This window comes from Nilaparvata lugens, chromosome 2, assembly GCF_014356525.2.
Source record: "Nilaparvata lugens isolate BPH chromosome 2, ASM1435652v1, whole genome shotgun sequence".
Classification (NCBI taxonomy): Eukaryota; Metazoa; Arthropoda; class Insecta; order Hemiptera; family Delphacidae; genus Nilaparvata; species Nilaparvata lugens.
This window is the reverse complement of record NC_052505.1, coordinates 4299095-4318828: the sequence shown is the minus strand read 5'-3', so window position 1 is coordinate 4318828 and position 19734 is coordinate 4299095. Positions and strand designations below refer to the sequence as shown.

Genomic DNA, 19734 nt, shown 5'->3' with positions numbered 1-19734 from the left:
AAAATCACCCACTTCTATCAACTTGTCAATTACTATAAATGCAGTAGCCTATCTATCATTGTATTATTTATTCTATAACTTAGTGAAGCAAAACAAAATCACACTTATATCAACTTGTCAATATTACTATAAAAAATATCTATTATTGTCGTAATAGTGTATATTCGAGTGATATTTTTCATGTTTTCAGTTGACATGGTTGACTTTACAAATAAAGCAATTGAATTGGTGCCTACCTTTGCGGGGGTCAAGTACACGCATAACAATCTGCAAGAAGCTAATCAGTTATTACAAATGGGAAATCATCTCTCAGTTTTTGTTGGCAACGAACAGGTAAATATTTGTCTTTTTTCTTTAGGGCTACTCTTGTAAATAAAGAAAAATAGAAATATAAGTTCCCTTTTTAAAATTATTGAGTCATAACATGTTTCGGCTGTATATGATGCCATTATCAAGTGATTGGAAAATAGTCTAAATAAACATATTTTTATGTCTGGAAGATATAGCTATGCATGAAGTATTCAAGTGGAATAAATTTAACTAAATAAATAATTTATTGTTATTAACCAAGTAGGCCTACTAATGAATTTGCTACTACATCCACTTCATCTTGAATTTACAATATACATCTTGCATGCTTTTTGGAAAATAGTAGTCTTGAATTGAGTTAATCCATCATGTTTGTAATCTTATTATCTAATGAAGTCAACATACTTCATAAAACGTAATTCGCTCTTCAAAGACGTTTCATACGACAGCATAGAGTAAAGATACTTAGGCCCGGTTGCACAAAGACCTATTAAATTTTTTTCAGCACTACAGCCCAATATGAGCTTTGGCCGCCTCCACTACAGCTCTCCACGCTTCTCGGTCCTCTGTTAATTGTCTCCATTCTCTATATCCCATTTTTTGGAGATCGTCTCTCACTTCATCTTCCCACCTTATTCTCGGCCTTCCTATCTTTCTTCTTGAATGTAGCCTCTCCTTGAATATTATTTTAGGCATTCTGTTTTCGTTCATTCTACAGATATGTCGAAACCATTTAAGCCGCTGTGCCTTTATAAATTTTACAGTATTTCGGCCTTTTATCAATGCCTCGAGCTCTGAATTAGTTCTTCTCCTCCACTCCTCTCCTTCTTTAACTGGATCATGAATCTTTCTTAGGATTTTCCTTTCAAAAACGCCTACATGGTTTTTGTCTTTTTTTGTAAACGTCCAAGATTCACAACAGGTCGAATAAGCTTTAAGTTTCGTGTTTTTACATAATGAGCCTGTTCTTCAAAAGTTTCATGTTACCGAAGTATGCTCTATTTCCAGCCAATACTCTTAGCTTTATGCTGTAACCCATCTTGTTCTCGTTATTCAGTTCAACCCCCAAGTAGCTGAAGTTCCTTATACCTTGAAAGCTTTTATTTCCGATTCGGAGGTTTTGTGGAACTCTTCTTGCTTGACTCTTTGATATTTTCATATACCTCGTTTTACTTTCATTCACTATCAAGTCGCCAATCTTATCGCCTCTCTTTCTATCAACAAATACGTTTCCTGTAGGACATCTTTCCTTCTTGCAATTATTGCTACATCGTCCGCATATGCACATACCTGATACATTCGGTGGAAAATATTTCCCCTGTCTAATCCTTCAATAGCTCTATGCAATGCAATATTGAATAGGATTGCAGATAGTCCATCGCCTTGTTTGACATCTGTGTTAAATTAAAAAGTGCTGCTCCTTCTATTACCAATTTTGACCATTGCTGCAGTCCTACTTATTGTCATTTTTGCTAGACTATGGGCTTTTTTGGTATTGCTCCAATGTTTTCCATAGCTCACTTCTTACTATGCTATCGGAGGCTTGCTTGAAGTCAATAAATAAAATATGTAAATCCAGGTCATGCTCATAAAACTTTTCTGCCGGATTGTAAAGATTTGATCTGCTGTTGCCCTTTCTGGCCGGAATCCGCATTGATATTCTCCAAGCACTTGTTCTATGTAGGCCTTAATTCTATTGTCAAGAGTACTTGATATATAAGCTACACTGAGAAGAGTTATTCCATGATAACCTGTTAAAATTCAATCTGGAATAAATCCTACAAGAACCAATCAGAGAAGGGCTTTCTGAAAAAAGGCTTCTATGATTGGTTCTCGTGGCAGTTGATAGGGATTAAAGTTGACAGACTTTTGTGCAACCAAGTGTAAGATTGGTTGTTCTATAACGATACACCGGGTTGCACAAAGTTCTGCTAACTTTCAATCCCGATTAAATGTCACGAGAACCAATCAGAAATGCCTTCTTTTCAAAGAAAAAACCTTCAGTGATTGGTTCTCGTGGAATTGAATCATGATTAAAATTTAACAGGCATTTGTGCAACCCGGCCATAGATTGGTTCTTATACGCCGATAGTGAATAAGCGTTGATTACTATCAAAGTAAAGTCGTTTTCATTGTGTAGATTTATTTAAAAAATTCAAGATTTTGACAGTACCAGCTATTTACATTCTTGAATTTCTTATGTATGTAAAAATTAATTTAGCAAATATTTTTGTAAATAGCAACGTTCAAAACCATTAAACTAGAAATTCTGAATCTCTTAGAGTGAACCAGTGCAATTATGCAAATACATTGAACTGCTTTAAGGAGTTTGGTATAAGAGCTTACAATAAGCTTCCTGCACATTTAAAGGAGCTAGAAGTGGGTAATTTTAAGAGAACCATAAAAAAATTTTTTTGCCACACTGCATAGAAAGCAGCTGTTTTCCAGTCCCTACCTAGATCTGAAAGACATTGTTTGCAGACGACTCTCGTCTGACGTCAGAACAGGTTTCTTTCCGGCCTAGGCCGGAAAGAGTACCCTTTCCAGCCGCTAACATGAAACTAAGAAAGGTGATCAAAAAACAGCTGATCAAAAAACGTTTCATTATTTGTGTTAATTATTCAATAATTAAAACATTTATAATAATATCATCTTATTGTCATTTGAAAGAATAAAAAAGTATAGACTCAACCTCCCACATAATTGAACATCATCTTTTATGTTATTTAGACAAATCAGAATAAAAAATAAAAATACTTGGACAATTTCCTGATATTCAAAAATTGAGCAAAAATGTTTTTCCGGCTCTCAATCTTTTCTAGTCCTCGGAAAGTCCTAGAAAAATCTCATTTTCTACTCTAGGTGTGAAATATACTATAATAGAAATACGTCCATATAGAAAAGAGGAGTTTCTAATTTGAGGGTATTTGTTTGCTGTTTGTAAGCTTGTATTTTTATTTCTTTGAATGTAAATGTTTTTTTTTGCATGTTTAATCTATTACGATGCTATACATTTGTATAAATGTTTTCTGCAATAAAGAAATCTTGAATCTTGAAATCTTAAGGAATAGTGACGTTTGACTTTGTTATGCATTTCTTGTACTCTTAGAACAACAGAATGAATTTTAATTAAAAATGAAAATTAAATTTATTTCAGACTTTGGCCGGACAAAAAGCACTTGGTCTTGACAGCTGTATTGTTGTGTCTGCCAATTGTTTCCCGGATTATGTACAGGCAATTCATACTAGCATTGAAACTGGAAACGTTAAGCACGCCCTCAAACTACAAAACAATTTGAATGCAACTCTTAATCTGATAGAGACAAGAGGTGAGTCAGTCAAAGTGGTCCTTATTACAATACGCGGCCATAGACAAAAGATAGCATAAGAATATAGTAAGTTATAGAGCAGTTATGTTTCAAATCTCACTGTTAACTCAAGCCGATAGTCCTAGTAGTTATTTTTCGTGAAGCTATGTAACGATGGTAGTCTCTCATACTACCAGTCAGAGTGGGTCCTTACAATATACTGCCGTAGAGAAAAGATAGGTATAGAGCGTTTATGTTCCAAATTTCACTGTTAACTGAAGCCGATAGTCCTAGTAGTTTAATGGACAGTAGTCGACAGTAATCAGCTTGAGTTACTTTTCGTGAAGCTATGTAACGCTGGTAGTCTCTCATACTACCAGTCAGAGTGGGTCCTTACAATATACTGCCACAAAGAAAAGACAGCACAAAAATAAAAATATGATATAGAGCGTTTATGTTCAAAATTTCACTGTTAACTCAAGCCGATAGTCCAAGTAGTTCATTTTTGTGAAGCTATTTGACACTGGTAGTATCTAATACTGTACCGTTCTTACACTCTCACCTGGCAAAAACAGTAATAATGGACAGTAGTCGACAGTAATCAGCTTGAGTTAACAAAAAAATAGCTTGAAATTTGGAACATAAACTACGTATACCATCTTCTTATATGCTATCTTTACTCTATGATAATGCTAAACTATTTATATCAGTTGACACAATTTATTGGCCCCTTGATTAATGTGAAAATATATGGATTATAAACTTTAAAGCAATAGATCCCGGGTGATCTGATATCCCAAAGCAGCTTGAATCTATTAGTTTACAGAGAAATAAATATACAGGGTGATTCATAATTATGGTAAAATATTTTAATACGTGATAGTAGAGGTAAAAATAAGAAAAAAAGTTCCAATAAACATATATCAATAAACGCTTCATTAGCGAGCTATACAGAGTGAAAGATTTCGCCCGGAATTCAGTTCCTCTGATGAAATACACCGATGCTGAATTGTTTGGGGACTAGTTTTTTAAAAACTTATGCTATATTCATATGGAAAAATATCTGAAACATTGAATAAAACTAGTCTGGAAGCTGTAGTGTGAGTAGTTTTTGAGAAAAAAGTTGAAATATGCAAAAAATCTAAGTAGAAAAACACAGACTTCTACGTTTGATGCCCAATAACTTTCTTTAATGACCAGTAAACAAATAATTTTTCGCAATAAAAATTGTAGAGAATTTAATTCTGAAAAGAATTATGTAAGCTGTGTAAACTGAATTTAAATAAAAGTTGAATAAAATGTATTCTTATGTAGTACATTACACCACAAAAAATTGCTGTTTTATGAGGAGAGAACTAATAACTCATAAGTTGTAGCTGATTGCAAATAGAATATTCGGTTTTTTATGAAAAGTTTTTTTTATATGAAAGTAGCATATCTAAATGACATTAAACTTATACCAAAAGACTAGTAGATTATGCCATTAAGCCTGGGAGGAAGCTCGAACAGAAGTAGATGATCTCCTATGATTCCTGCCCAAATGTTTACTGAAAACTGATGTTGTGGAAGATTAGGATTGATGGAATGAGGATTCTCAGCTGCCCAAATATGTTGGTTGTGGACGTTAACGATAGCTGTTCTTGGAGAGTGTGCCTCGTCGGTAAATAAAACGGTTGTTAAAAAGTTTGGGTAAACAAGTTTTACTAAAAACCATCGGCAAATACCAGCACAGGGAATACAGTCTCGTGGCAATAGAGTATGAACTTTCTGGGGGTGGTATGGATGTAATTATTGCTATTTTAGTTTCCACCAAATAATAGATTGATGGAAATTAAACTGCACTGACAATTCTCTCCTGCTCTTCTCTGGATGTTCATAAATTTCATTGAGAACTTGTTCTTCTAACTCAACAGTCATAGTAGATCGGGGTCTGCATGCATAAATGTGCTCTTTGGATATCAAAGAATCTGTTTCAGACAGACGTTGATGAATAGTGGCAAAAAACCTTGAACTTGGACATACTCGGTTGGGAAAGTTCTCTTGATACAAACGTCTTGCTTCAGTACTATTACAGTAGTGTCCCATTCCATACATTAAATGCATGTCAGCTAATTCGGAGTATGAGTAATGTCTAAGATTACCTGCCATTTTTTAAAAGTTAGCACTTAACACAAAAGCAGAGTGGAATGGTTACAAATAACTGGTTAATAGATTAAACAAAAATCACAGCGTGGTTACAGTAGGCCTAACTTACAGTTTTTTTTTTTTTGTTCAACAGTGAACTAAAATATTTCTGAAAATAATTTTCAACTGATAATTTCTTTTAAATATTTTCTTATTTAAAACATAATAAATCAGCTGTTTTGGAACAGCTATTATTGAAATCCATGTTTTATTTGCAATCAGCTACAACCTATGAGTTATTAGTTCTATCCTCATAAAACAGCAAATTTTTGTGGTTAATGTACTACATAAGAATACATTTTATTCAACTTTTATTTAAATTCAGTTTACACAGCTTACATAATTCTCTTCAGAATTAAATTCTCTACAATTTTTATTGCGAAAAATTATTTGTTCACTGGTTATTATAAAGAAAGTTATTGGGCATCAAACGTAGAAGTCTGTGTTTTTCTACTTGGATTTTTTGCATATTTCAACTTTTTTCTCAAAAACTACTCACACTACAGCTTCCAGACTAGTTTTATTCAATGTTTCAGATATTTTTCCATATGAATCCAGCATAAGTTTTTAAAAAACTAGTCCCCAAACAATTCAGCATCGGTGTATTTCACCAGAGGAACTGAATTCTGGGCGAAATCTTTCACCCTGTATAACTCGCTAATGAAGCGTTTATGGATATATATTTATATGAACTTTTTTCTTATTTTTACCTCTACTATCACGTATTAAATTATTTTACCATAATTATGAATCACCCTGTATAGTCTAAGGCACAGTTGCACAACAGCCGGTTAAATTTTAACCGTGATTAATTCCACGAAAACCAATAAGAGAAGCCGTCTTTTCAAAAACGCTTTCTCTGATTGGTTCTTATGGAATTAATCACGGTTAAAATTTAACCGGCTGTTGTGCAACCGTCACTGAGTCGTCAATAGCGTGTTAAAAAGTTGATGTTTCATCGTAATGGATAGAGAAATTCAATACTAGCATTTGGCATTATTATATTTCTAGTGAATTAGAAGCTCTAAAAAATTATATTTCAACTTTGGGATAACTTCAGTAGTATATAGTGATATTCACGTTATAAAGTCAGCACCTGAATATAATCTAAAATTCTTTAAAAAATAATATAATTGAAAATATTATTAAATTCAGGAGGAAAAGTTTTCAATTGAATTAATTAAAAAATCGTATAATTTGCTATCCTTGTCTCATAATGGAGCAGATAGCTCTAGCTCTAACCTTCTTCGATTCCGCACTGTTGACAAAACGTTTTTTAGCTATGAAAAAAATTTATTATCTCGATATATAGAATAAAGGCTAAAAAGAGATCGAACTGTTCTCTATTATCAAGAATCAACTATTGATATTATATCAGATCACGGAGTGATCCGTGGTCTAGTGGATAGAGTGCTTGCGTAGCAGCATAGAGATCCCGGGTTCAATACCTAGTTTCCTCTCTCATTATCCTCTCATACCATTATCTCATATCATTATCTAATACCATTATCCTCTCATTCTCCTCTAATACCCTCTCATTACCAAAAGTTTTTCAACCAGATCACTCCCGTGTTATCAAATGGGCAAGTTAATAGTCGGTCCCGGCTGAAGTATGACAGTCGTAAGGCCCATTGACGATTTAAATTATATATTCAGGCGGTGGGACCTTCCTGCAAGGGACTCCCCACCAACAAAAGCTACATGAATTTACTTTACTTATATCAGATATACCAGAATAACTTGAATTACAGAAATCGACTGTAGAAGGCGGTGGTAACAGAGAATTGGCAACTCTGCTTACTAAAATGTCTACTGACTTTATTACGTGAATACTACCAAAGTGATTCGGATGAGTGAACAGGATTTAGAGGTGAAAAGAGATTGGAAATGAGGAGGTCGAAATCATTATTAGATATAGATTTAATTGATGAAGACAATTCTTATAAAAATAATAAAAAAACCATTAACTGAGAATGGTTATAGATTACAGAAAAATAGCACAGTTGAGCAACATTCAAATATTGTAACAGACATGAGAAAAATACGTCTAAATTTCTATGGTCATATCATGAGGCTCCCTGACCATAGAATCACAAAAAAAAATAGTAAAATATGTAGCTTCGCTTGCCTATGGAGGAGAATGGATTAGGAATGTTAAGAAAGATCTAGTTTTGGCAGGAATTACTGATGGTGAAATTAAAAATAGAAATAATTTCAAAACAAAAGTGAACAAATGGGAAATTATTCCAGAGATAAAAGCACCAAGAGTTGGCACAAGATGGAGTGAAGAAAGAAAAGCTGCATTTTCTCAGAGAATGAAAAGCTGGTGGGCGAAGAAGAAAACCGCCAAGTCTAATAAAAATCGATGATCATGATTTTACTCAGCGTCTTCCACTTCGGGAGCTCTACGACTAATAATAATAATAATAATCATAATAATATTAGTGTGATTAGCGATTTCCTGCGAAATCAGAACAGGGATAACAGTATAGTGAGGTCACGTTATAATGGCAGTGTTTGATTGGCAATGTTATTGCTATCCTTGTCTATCATTCAACAAAGCGGATAGCGCTATCTCTTTCTCGCTTTCCTCTATTGCCAGATCGTCTTTTAACAATGTAGAATTGATAATTAATTAACAAAATATTTCATCATAATTATGAAAATTCATTATGGAATTATTAAAAAATATAGTTTCTTGCTTAATAAAATATAATTGGTTATTTAAAAAATGAGAATGTACAGTTAATATTACAACAATAAACCTGTATCAGCTACCGTCTATAGAAGGCATTGACAAGACAAAGGATCGGCAACGTTGTTCTCTTATGTTTCTTCACTGCCGTTATAACGTGGACCTCATTATAGAGGCGTTCACGATCTTTGAGATAGCCAGTAAGGCCCTTATGCAGATCGGTTTAAACGGAGAAGTGTCAGCTGTTCGTTTAAACCCCGTATGAAGCACATTATGATGAATGCAACCATATCTACAAGTAAACGTGGTTTAGCATCAAACGTAGATGGTGCATATTATGATGCTGAAATTACGTTAACGCTAAACCACGTTTACTTGTAGATATGGTTGTTTTTATCCTAATGTGTTTCATACGGGGTTTAAACGAACAGTTGACATTTCTCCGTTTAAACAGATTATCTGCATACGGGCCTAATGACTGGTTGCAGAGTAGTCACATAAAGTTAAAATCAGGCATTTACCTTATTTATGAAGCCATAACTCCACTTTTCGTTGCACAGATGTCAAAGTAAACTATAGCTTCCATAAAACTAAAAACGCCCAATTAAACACATGATTTCGTTGCACATTCGTCAAAAAGACCTTATTTATGTCTTCAATAGCTAAAAATCTGGTGTGGTACACTCACACAACATTCCTTGCTCATTGATCTAAAAGCCTCATTCTTAAACGAGGATAATTTAGGGGAATAACATTATGCCGATTGGCGACTAAATAGCTACGATTATACAATTGTTATTGTGTTCAGAGTACATTTTCCTTTGTTTGAATTATGAAATTTCAGGATATTTTCAGGATAGAATCTTAGTTGTCATTTTCGAGAATATCGTGATAGAAATTTAACAAAATTCATTCTTCTCAGGAATATTACGGAGCTCCTGCAATTTTCCCAGAAATGAGACTCATGTCAGTTCATAGGGCTTATAAATAGCTATGCATGGTATAAATTTGAAGAAAATCGTTAGAGCCGTTTTCGAGAAAACCGTGAAAAACATGGTTTTTTAGTAATTATCCGCCATTTTTCTCAAGAATATCATGGAGCTCTGCAATTTTCTTAGAAATGAGACTCATGTCAGTTGATAGGGCTTTTAAATAGCTATCTATGGTATAAATTTGAAGAAAATCGTTAGAGCCGTTTTCGAGATAACCGTGAAAAACATGTTTTTTTAGTAATTATCCGCCATTTTTCTCATGAATATTATGGAGCTCCTGCAATTTTCCCAGAAATGAGACTCATGTCAGTTCATAGGGCTTATAAATAGCTATGCATGGTATAAATTTGAAGAAAATCGTTAGAGCCGTTTTCGAGAAAACCGTGAAAAACATGGTTTTTTAGTAATTATCCGCCATTTTTTCCGCCATCTTGAATTGAATTCTATTGAATTTCTTATTGTCGTGTCCTCATGGTATAAGGACCTTAAGTTTAAAATTTCAAGTCAATCGGTTAATTGGAAATGGAGTTATCGTGTTCACAGACATACACACAGACCAACACCCATAAATCATGTTTTTGGACTCAGGGGACCTTGAAACGTATAGAAAACTTGAAATTGGGGTACCTTAATTTTTTTTGGAAAGCAATACTTTCCTTACCTATGGTAGTAGGGCAAGGAAAGTAAAAACGGTTAGTTAAGTTATGGGTCGTGCTTTTTGATTTTAGACTCTATTAGATTGTACATGAATTATCGTACACATGATGAATATAGGTATGTGTTTGTCAAGTTCCGTTCAATCTAATAGAATCTATAAGGATTAGGTGAACATTTTGTTAATAACTTTGGTGTAAACCCAGCTTTATAGTATCTATTTGATTTAAAATTTGCTAGTTTATCTGAGTTTTGAAGAGCGTAAATTGTATTTTGAAAAGTAAAAGTGACATAACCTACATTTTGATTTGGACAGTATAGTATAAATTGGAAATGGGACAGTTTTGGGCATGAGCCTGTAGTACCTTTCCTCATGTTAAGTATTTGTACACAATGTAATGTGATAAATAAAATTGGCGTGATCCAATTTGGAAATGAAGAGGCCCTCAAACTATTATAAGATATAGGTTTATTGAAAAATAATAATATAATAATACAATAAAACTGGTTTAGAGACTTATTATACAGAGCCATAAGTGTAATTAACGATCCCCGGAAAAATCACATCAGAAATGGAGGTAAAGATCCTTGAGATAGCCAACTAAGTCGAGTTATTCGCTATTTTATTCAGTAACTACATTTAAGATAAGATAATATTTTTATTCAACACAGTACACTTTACAATATACATTTGAATAGCGTCAGGTCTTAATAAGTAAATTCAACAAAACTTCTTGGGAGAGGTGAGGCTTTTGGCCCTGCGAAGTTTCGGAGGGGCAAAAAGAAAAAACTCAAGAGACCAGTGATGGGTGAAACTCCAGGCACAAATGTGGGTCAAGAGGCTGAGTCAAGGGTGGCCGGGCGCCCTAGAGGCAGTTTGGCGTCCCCTCTCTAAGGCGGAATGACCTACAAAAAGGCCCGGAGTGGAACTCACGTAGGTCACGAGTTTGTGGGTGGAGTAGGCAAAACTCACCACTGCTCAAAGAAGGGCGGCCATTTAAGCAAAACTTCTTGGGAGAGGTGTGGCTTTTGACCCTGCGAAGTTTCGGAGGGGCAAAAAGAAAAAACTCAAGAGACCAGTGATGGGTGAAACTCCAGGCACAAATGTGGGTCAAGAGGCTGATTCGAGGGTGGCCGGGCGCCCTAGAGGCAACTTGGCCACCCCTTCCTCAGCGGAAGGACCTACAAAGAAGGCCAGGAGTGGAACTCACGTAGGTCACGAGGACTAATCGGTCTGAAGAGACTGCCAAGCATATCACACTGGATTGCGACAAGGATTGCAACCAGGTGATGAATGGAATGTTAGTATAAGGAAAAACTAATTGCCTAACTAACATACTACATGGGAACACAAAAAGCTTCGGTTGACGTGTGGGGTTCTTTGAACCTTGGGTTCCTTGAATCTGTCACTTCAAAAACAATAAATAATAATCAGTTCATAATGTTTGACAAGCTTTTGATGATACAACAATCCATACAGCAATTAGTTGTTTATATACCGATATCTTGCCGACACGACAGGACAGGACATAATTTACTCTGATGGACAATTTAGAGTGAGGTCCACGTTATAATGGCAGTGAAGAAAGATAGAACAACTTTGCGCTACTTGTGGCTGTGTGTAATAAGCCTCTTTTTATGGTTACAGATTGGTGATATAATTCCCAAAACCCAATCAAATCGGTGTAATTTCTCCGAAAAATCGCTTAATACGGCCACACTTGTGACTCTGTGTAATAAGCCTCTATTGTAACAGTTAATGGAATCACTTCAAGCCTCAAAGCCCGGCCAAACTTGTCATTCTGTATAATTTATTTACTTATTTATTCGTTCGTTAATATAATTACAAATCATATGAATATGATTGGGATAGAACAACAGGCATAGCCCAAAACTATTCTGTTCCCAAATTTTGATAAATAATGAAATTGTCCGAAAAAATAGGTTAGGCCTATGTTTTTACTGAGGAAATTCAAAGTTCAAAGTTCTGTCCAAGAATATATATTAGCTAGAAATTTTGAATTTAGAATGATTAAAATAACAAATTATAGTCAAATTTTGCACTTAATATCACCGCACTTTGAATAAATTAAGTTATTTCAGAAAATTTTGAAGCCAAAAATATACACACAACTTTCAACTAGGCACAGCTGTTACAAACTTTATAAATAAACCTTTATTGTTGCAGTTGGTGGAATGACTCTAGGCCTCAAAGCACTAATGGAGTTCACGGCGCACATTGATTGTGGCTCAGCCCGACCACCTCAGAACAAAGTTCCACGAGAATCGGCCGAAGCTCTGTGGAAGGAAATATGTGCAAAGAAGCTGCTGCCACGCATAGATCACTGGTCATAGGCGTCAACCACGCATAGATCATTTTACTGTCGCATAATTAGTTGTTATTTGTTTAGAATACTGTTGTAACCGAACCAGAATGGGGGTAGAATTGAGAGATCTCTAAATTCTAAAGGGCGAGTCAAGGCACTTTATTAAACAACAAACTTCAGCATTCTATTTAACTTGTAAAATTTTATTTGGGGGCTCGTACGGGTCCGGGGTCAGTTTTGAGTCTGTATTTCAATTCTTTTTCTCTCTCTTGTTCTTTTTCAATTTCCTTTTGTAGTCTATATAAATCTTCATCCAAGACCTTCTGCGTGTGTTCGGTGCATTTTTCCACGAGATATTTCATTATTTGTGATTTTAAATAGCATTAGACACGGCAGTGGCTAAGTCCTCTTCAGAGTCCTCTTTATCGTCTTTTCTAGAAGCTGGTTTATACTTGGACTGAGCATTGGTTGGGAGGCAATTCAATGATTTTGATCGGGCTAAAGAGCTTTCAGTGTATCGGGTTGCTTCTGCCACCCTGCAGCCCCTGTAGCAACGTTGTTCGATGAGACACTTTTTTCCAGAGGGGAAATCATTGATGGATCACATTGTAGAGTTTCGTTCATTTCCCGTTCTCGAGTAGAAGTTTTCTTCGATTTGATCGTGCCGAATTCATTTCGCAATAAATTCATGGATTTTGATCGGGCTTGATGTCGACCAGATAATAGTGTCAAGTGTTAGAGTGGAAGCAAATATTAAGAGTGAATGAAAAGTAGTCTTTTGGTGAAATCGTCTTTTTTAGGGGAGGGGGTAATGTAATAGTGTGAATATTGATTGGGTATTATTGTAGTTGTTTTTGTGTATCTTATATTTTTTTCAGGTTTTTGAACTGAAATGAACTATGATTCTAACTGTATGTTGAACCCTGCGTTTTTAGTGTGAGAATTGACTCGGTCTTGTTTGAATTTGCTAATTTGTTGCTTAGTTATCGGAATTAAAGCAATTTTCGTGCATTTTTCAAATGCAGTTTCAATTTCTTGTATTTGGGAATTGTATGACCATTGACCTTTTTGCAGCTTTGGCTTTTCCACTGGAAGTTATGCTCAACGCTCGTGGAGGGGGAATAATTTTCAGTGAAAAGGCCACAGTTGGTATTGAGACGTGAAGGGAAAACATGTAACGGTGTGCGAGCCTCGGTCCTCTGGATGGGCCCATTTCCCATTCAGAGGGACAAATTGTTATGTTTTCAGTTATCAGTAATTTTTATCTAGTTGAATAGGAAACCAAATTTTATAGAGTTAGTAGGAGTAGAGTCAGGAAATTATTTGTGCGTGTGAGTTCAAGTATAGTGAGTTTTATTAAAGCGTTTTAGTAAAGTCCAACTGACTCTTATTAATTCGTTCTATCTATTGAGAGTTCAATAAACCTGAAGTTAAATTTTAAAAGTATTTTCATTGAAGTTCCTGGCTCGTAGTTACTAGTTGCTAGAATAGGTGACAATTATGATAATCTGTGCATTTGAATGAACGAATCCACTAAAAGCTCCCAACCAATCAAGGATTCAAATAGAGATTTGATAGCATAATTTTGGTAAATATTATAGAAGAGAAGAAACAACCGCCATCCGTTTACACTGTAAATGACGTTGTTTGTATCATTATTATGTCTCTTGACAGTAAAATATTGATTGATTGATTGATTGGTCTAAAGGTGCATACAGACTTACGCTCTGCTCCGCAAACGAACGTTACTCGAACAGATCGCAAGATGATCGCAGGTCGAGCAAGAACGGAACGCGAACAGAGGTGTAACAGAGCTCTAGCTTGGCAAGTTCCTAGGCGAACTAACCAATAGTTGCGCATGCGCGGTTAACGTCTTGTAGGATCAGTTACGATCTCTGTGTTAACATATAAAATTATCAAAATTAATAATTAATTATTAGATCATCAAAATTAAAATGTAAAATTAAAAAAAAAACATTTTTAATAATAGGTACTAGCATATTAAAATTTAGAAGAAAGAAGCCAAACTCCCCACTACGCCTTTCACCTTTCAAAACATTGACAGACATAACCTTTTTTGTAATAAAACATCAGCATAAATGCAACAAACATAATAATTATCATCAATTTATTATATAAACATATTAGGGGTATTCAAAATGTGTACGTTCTGTGTACAGTAAATTGTTCCAGTTCCAATCGTAAATTGTTCCATCACGTGACTAGCTTGCAGAGAAGCAAGCAGACTACAACAATCGACCAATGAGAGCTCAGATAGTTGGAACTGTACCAGGTCGGACAATTTACCACACTTCAACTGTGAGGCAGAAAGTTGGGACTGGAACAGGATTCTGGAACAGAATCTGTCAAAATTCCTCCCATGGAACGCGGAACTTTTTACTTGGTAAATTGTGAATCGGACAATTAAACACATTCCATGTACACAGAACGGGCCCATTGTTGTTTTAGCCAGCTAAAGTGCTATTTGCTAACTCTGGATTGTGAACGCCCCATCTAAAACCATCTGCTATTAGCTAACTGCAGTAGCGATCCAAGCGGATAATTTGTGTAACTCAAAGTTAGTTAAAAAGTAAGATTATAAACATATGGCTGCCGCTTTAACAGAGATAGCTAGAGTTAGTGGACTCAAACCTGCTATCTCGTTTGTTAATTTTTTCCTAACGTACCACTATAGCATTGAGTTAACACAGACTTAGCAAATAGGTGGAGTTTTTTTTTATTTATTTATTGATATACATAAGCGAGTTAGCGAATAGCTCGACTTAGCCAGCTAACTCCAACATTGTGAATACCCCTAATGTATTATTAGGCTACCAGAATCCCCTGGTCAGAATATTTTTTTTTTTAGTTTTTGTCACCCGATCAGCTGGATTGAACGTTTCACATTTTGAGGTTAGGTTGTAGCGAAGTCAACACAATGCGAACCCTTGCGTAACATCTCGCGTAACGTTCATGATCGGAGCGAATCGTGTGCGAATCGTGTTCGAGGCGCGTATATCTGTGCGCACCTAAGGCGACACTCACGCATAGATCATAGATCATACATCACTGGTCATAGGCGTCACCCATGATCATAGGATCATAGATCATTGGTCATAGGAGTCTCCGTAGCACTCACTCAGACACAACAGCTGTTCCAGTTTCTCTTCACACTCCAAACTCTCCAGACCCGATTCGAAGAAGCCTGGCAGTCGGCTGACCTTGATTCGCTTTGTTTCTCTGTGAAGAGACTGCAGCATCTCGCCCAGAGAATCCGTGCTATGCAGGCCGGCTAAGGCAGCGCTCTTTTGGACACCTATTAACAAATTCGTCATTTAATTCAAATCAAATCATTTTTGTAAGAATCTGAATAATTTTCATCAAGGGTTTTGATAAGGAGAAATATCTTCAGGTTTTAATAATTGCTATTAATTTTAATAAATGTAATTCAATTTTCAATTCAATTCTTTTATTTGCCATCAATACAATTTACAATAAATTATTCAAGAAATTCATAGAAATAAAAATAAAACATAGCTTACAATCAAAACAAAAATTATAAATTAAATTTATTTAAATCAAAATCTATTCATTAAGGCAACAACCCAGCAAGGAAAATCCTGTCCGCTGGGCGTGAGCATCAGTTCAATATTATTATATCAAATATTATTTTATTATTATAAATAAAAATAAATATGGCAAAATTTTAGAATCACGTAAGTAAACAAAAAAAATATCTCAGTGATTTCCATCTTCAGGTTTTATTCAATCAGACAAAGAAATGTATACAATCTTTACAAAAGGAATATTAATCAACAGGCATATTTACTATCAACAAAGGATAGATCATTGTATACAGTTGCGTTTGATAAGTTAAGTTTTTCGCATTGTGTATTCATATAATCTAATCAGGTTTAATTCAATGCATATTTACAATAATACAAAGATCATTAATAGATCTTTGGATACAGTACCGTTTGCTAAGGAAATCTTGTTTGCAAACAGGAGTGAAATATTCATCATTCAATTGAAATAAAATCGGTCTTATTTAATGACAGCATATTTACAATCATACAAAGGAATAATCATAAATTGATCATTGGATTCAAACAAACAATTCAAATAATCAATTGATTCAAACAAAATGTTTTGTTGAATATATTTATTCATTCTTAATGTTATTGTTACATAGTTCTTATTAATGTATTCTAGATTTTGTAATAAATAAATTTTAACAAATTTTTGTTGCTATATTTAGGCTACTATAGCCTGCCAACTTTCATATTCTAGATTTCGTGATTGTTGATATTTTCTACACAGTATATTGATCATTCAAACAGATCATCTTTCCCAGTTAATATGCTACTAAATAATGAAATTATAATTCTGAGATTTGGAACTTTTTATGAACGCTTAAAGTTGAAAAAAGTTCATTTGTCAAGTTCAAAGCCAAATTTCAATCAGTTTGAATGCTCATAACAAGTTCTTAAACGTTAAACAAAAAATCTGGTGTGGCGCACTCACACAACTTTCCTTGCCGTTATGAAAATTGCGTGACGCTAGTGTTCCCGCGCATCTCAAGTCTACTATTCAAAGATTTGAGCCAGCTGGTGACAGGGCAATAACGCTGGAGACACACGAGGTCTGCTATCTCTTCATAGTGAATCATTTAATAGAATCAACAGTTGCCACAGTTTGCAATTGGTTATCACATTTTCTAGAATTTCGAGCTTATATTTAAAATTCTAGGTGAAAATGTTACTAGACATTAATTGTAGAGATTCTCATGCTCAATCTTTTCCACTCGAAATTCTTTGTTTAAATTGTATCTGAAGCCTGATAATTGAGAATATAAAATCAAACTTTGCATAGATGGGGCGGAGCTCCTGAAATTTTTACAGATATGGGACTTGTGGCAGTTGATAGAGCTTATCGATGACTATTTTAAGTATAGCTTTAATCAAAATCGTTGGAGCCGTTTTCGAGAAAATCGCGAAAAAACACTGTTTTTGACTACATTTTCGCCATTTTAGCCGCCATTTTGAATCGCATTCGATCGAAATTGTTCGTGTCGGATCCTTATATTGTAAGGACCTTACGTTCCAAATTTCAAGTCATTCCATTAATTTGGAGATGAGATATCGTGTAAACAGACGCACACACTCATACACACACACACACATACAGACCAATACCCAAAAACCACTTTTTTGGACTCAGGGGAGACCTTGAAACGTATAGAAATTTAGAAATTGGGTTACCTTAATTTTTTTCGGAAAGCAATACTTTCCTTACGTAATAGGGCAAGGAAAGTAATAATACAAATCTTATTGAAAACTCACAGGTAACCCATGCTCCGCAAGGGTCTATTCTAAAACTGAAAACTTGACATAATGAAATCTTGGAGAATTGAAAATGGGCCTATAACCGAGGATGGTTATTCAACCATCCTCGGTTGGTTAAGGCTGTGCAAAGGCTAAAAATAAACTTTCTACTCATGATATTTTTCACAGTTTTTTGATTTGTATATCATCCAGCTATCAAAATGAAAAAGTTATCTCAGGAAAAAATTTTTTCCCGATCATTATTTTTTGAGATATGAGCGCCTAAAGTTTAAATTTTCGGGACAGAACATTTTAAATTCGGTAAGAGATAAATCCATGAGATTTAGATGATAGATTCTTCATGGTATTGTTGATGTAGTAAAACAAAATATCAATTTTTAAGATAGTTATTCAATTTACTAGAAATAACCAAAAATAACTTTTAGTTGAGTTATTTCTGGTTATTTTTGGTAAATTGAATAACTTTTTCAAAAATTGATATTTTCAGAAAAATTTTGTTTTACTAGATCAACAATACCATGAAGAATCTATCCTGTAAATCTCATGGATTTATCTCTTACCAAATTTGAAATGTTGTGTCCCAAAAATTAAAACTTCAGGCGCTCATATCTCAGAAATTAATGATCGAAAAAAATGATTTCCTGCGAAAACCGTTTCATTTTGATAGCTTGATGATATACAAATCGAAAAACTTTGAAAAATATCACGAGTAGAAAGTTTATTTTTAGCCTTTGCACAGCCTTAATTTCAAGTTGTTCAGTCCAGTAGTTCAGACGTGATGATTCGTCAACATATCCCGTGCTGTGCTTCATTATAGTACAGTATAGATTTCCTCCTCTTTCCGACCACATCCAAAGAACTAGATTTTGACATGTTAGCGAATGTCAGCTGATAGGCTGTGTTGTGCTAAAAGAACGTAACTCCAAAACGCTCCTTGTATCTTTTCGGATGCAACACGTTGCTTTTGAGAAGATACAAAAGAGCATCTGTTGCTTATGGAAAGATACATTTCCAAAAAAACTCATTGTGTACCTTTTCAGATGAAACACGTTGCTTTTGAGAAGATACAGAAGAGCATCTGTTGCTAATGGATAGATACATTTCCAAAAAGCTCCTTGTGTATCTTTTCGGATGCAACACGTTGCTATTGAGAAGATGCAAAAGAGCATCTGTTGCTTAATAAATAAATATTTTATTGGTCATAAGCACGGTAAATAGAAGAAGACGGTAGGTGTCACACGCATGTTTGTGCTAAATTTCCAGTGTCGCTGACGTCATTTTATATCCAATCATCTGTTTTTAACAAATAATTTTCATAAATTGCCAATAGGTGTTATACAAAGTTAGTAGACAGAAGGTTGGTCACTCATCTATAGTATTTTAGTTGAAATGCAATTGGAGTGGGGGAACTGCAGCCGTGACGTAGGCTGTAGTACAGAGTAGGCAAAATATCGCATTATTGAAAATCATACGGTGACATATAGTCAAATTATATAACACAAACATTTTCTGACATGCAAGCTTTCTGTTTCTGCCTTACAATAATTATCAAAACATTTAAATAATACAAGCATTTTGCCATATAAAAGCAAAAACCCCACCTCCTAACTTTCCTTTTCAAACCCTTAAGGTTTCTTCATCTTCTAGGTCGTGTTTATATTTTGTAGTTTGGCTATACATCAGCTTGTGAATTTCGGGGATAAGATATTTTGATTCTCGTAGAAAATGTGCTCGATACCAGCATGTGTTCAGTGCCTTTATATGAACGAAATTTATCGGGATCGGTTTATCGGTTTATTGCAATGCATTAATCTTTCAATATTTTTCATGCGTTAATCTGAAATTATAGTAGTATAAAATTGTCTACTAACGCTTTTCCAGCTTATTAACTTTTTCTTGTCACGTTTTTAGATTCTTGAA

At 34.7% G+C, this 19734-nt stretch overlaps 2 protein-coding genes across 4 annotated transcripts in view; one reads left to right on the top strand and one right to left on the bottom strand.

Annotated features, from left to right (window-relative positions):
• LOC111055228 (N-acetylneuraminate lyase B) overlaps positions 1 to 15571 on the top strand; it is a 50148-nt gene extending 34577 nt beyond the window's left edge. For 2 of the 3 annotated variants that reach the window (XM_022342393.2, XM_022342396.2), the window contains exons 6-8: positions 191 to 333; positions 3467 to 3638; positions 12331 to 13265. In XM_022342393.2, the coding sequence (XP_022198085.2) occupies positions 191 to 333; positions 3467 to 3638; positions 12331 to 12497 (482 nt within the window). In that variant the 3' untranslated portion in view covers positions 12498 to 13265. Of the gene's footprint in view, positions 1 to 190; positions 334 to 3466; positions 3639 to 12330; positions 13266 to 15534 lie in introns of those variants that run through there. The other variant, XM_039420375.1, reaches the window with a different exon arrangement.
• Positions 14438 to 19734, bottom strand: part of LOC111055234 (protein misato homolog 1) — a 47585-nt gene continuing 42288 nt past the window's right edge. The window contains exon 9 of the mRNA XM_039419966.1: positions 14438 to 15785. Coding sequence (XP_039275900.1) covers positions 15577 to 15785 — 209 coding nt within the window. The 3' untranslated portion in view covers positions 14438 to 15576. The remainder of the gene's footprint in view (positions 15786 to 19734) is intronic.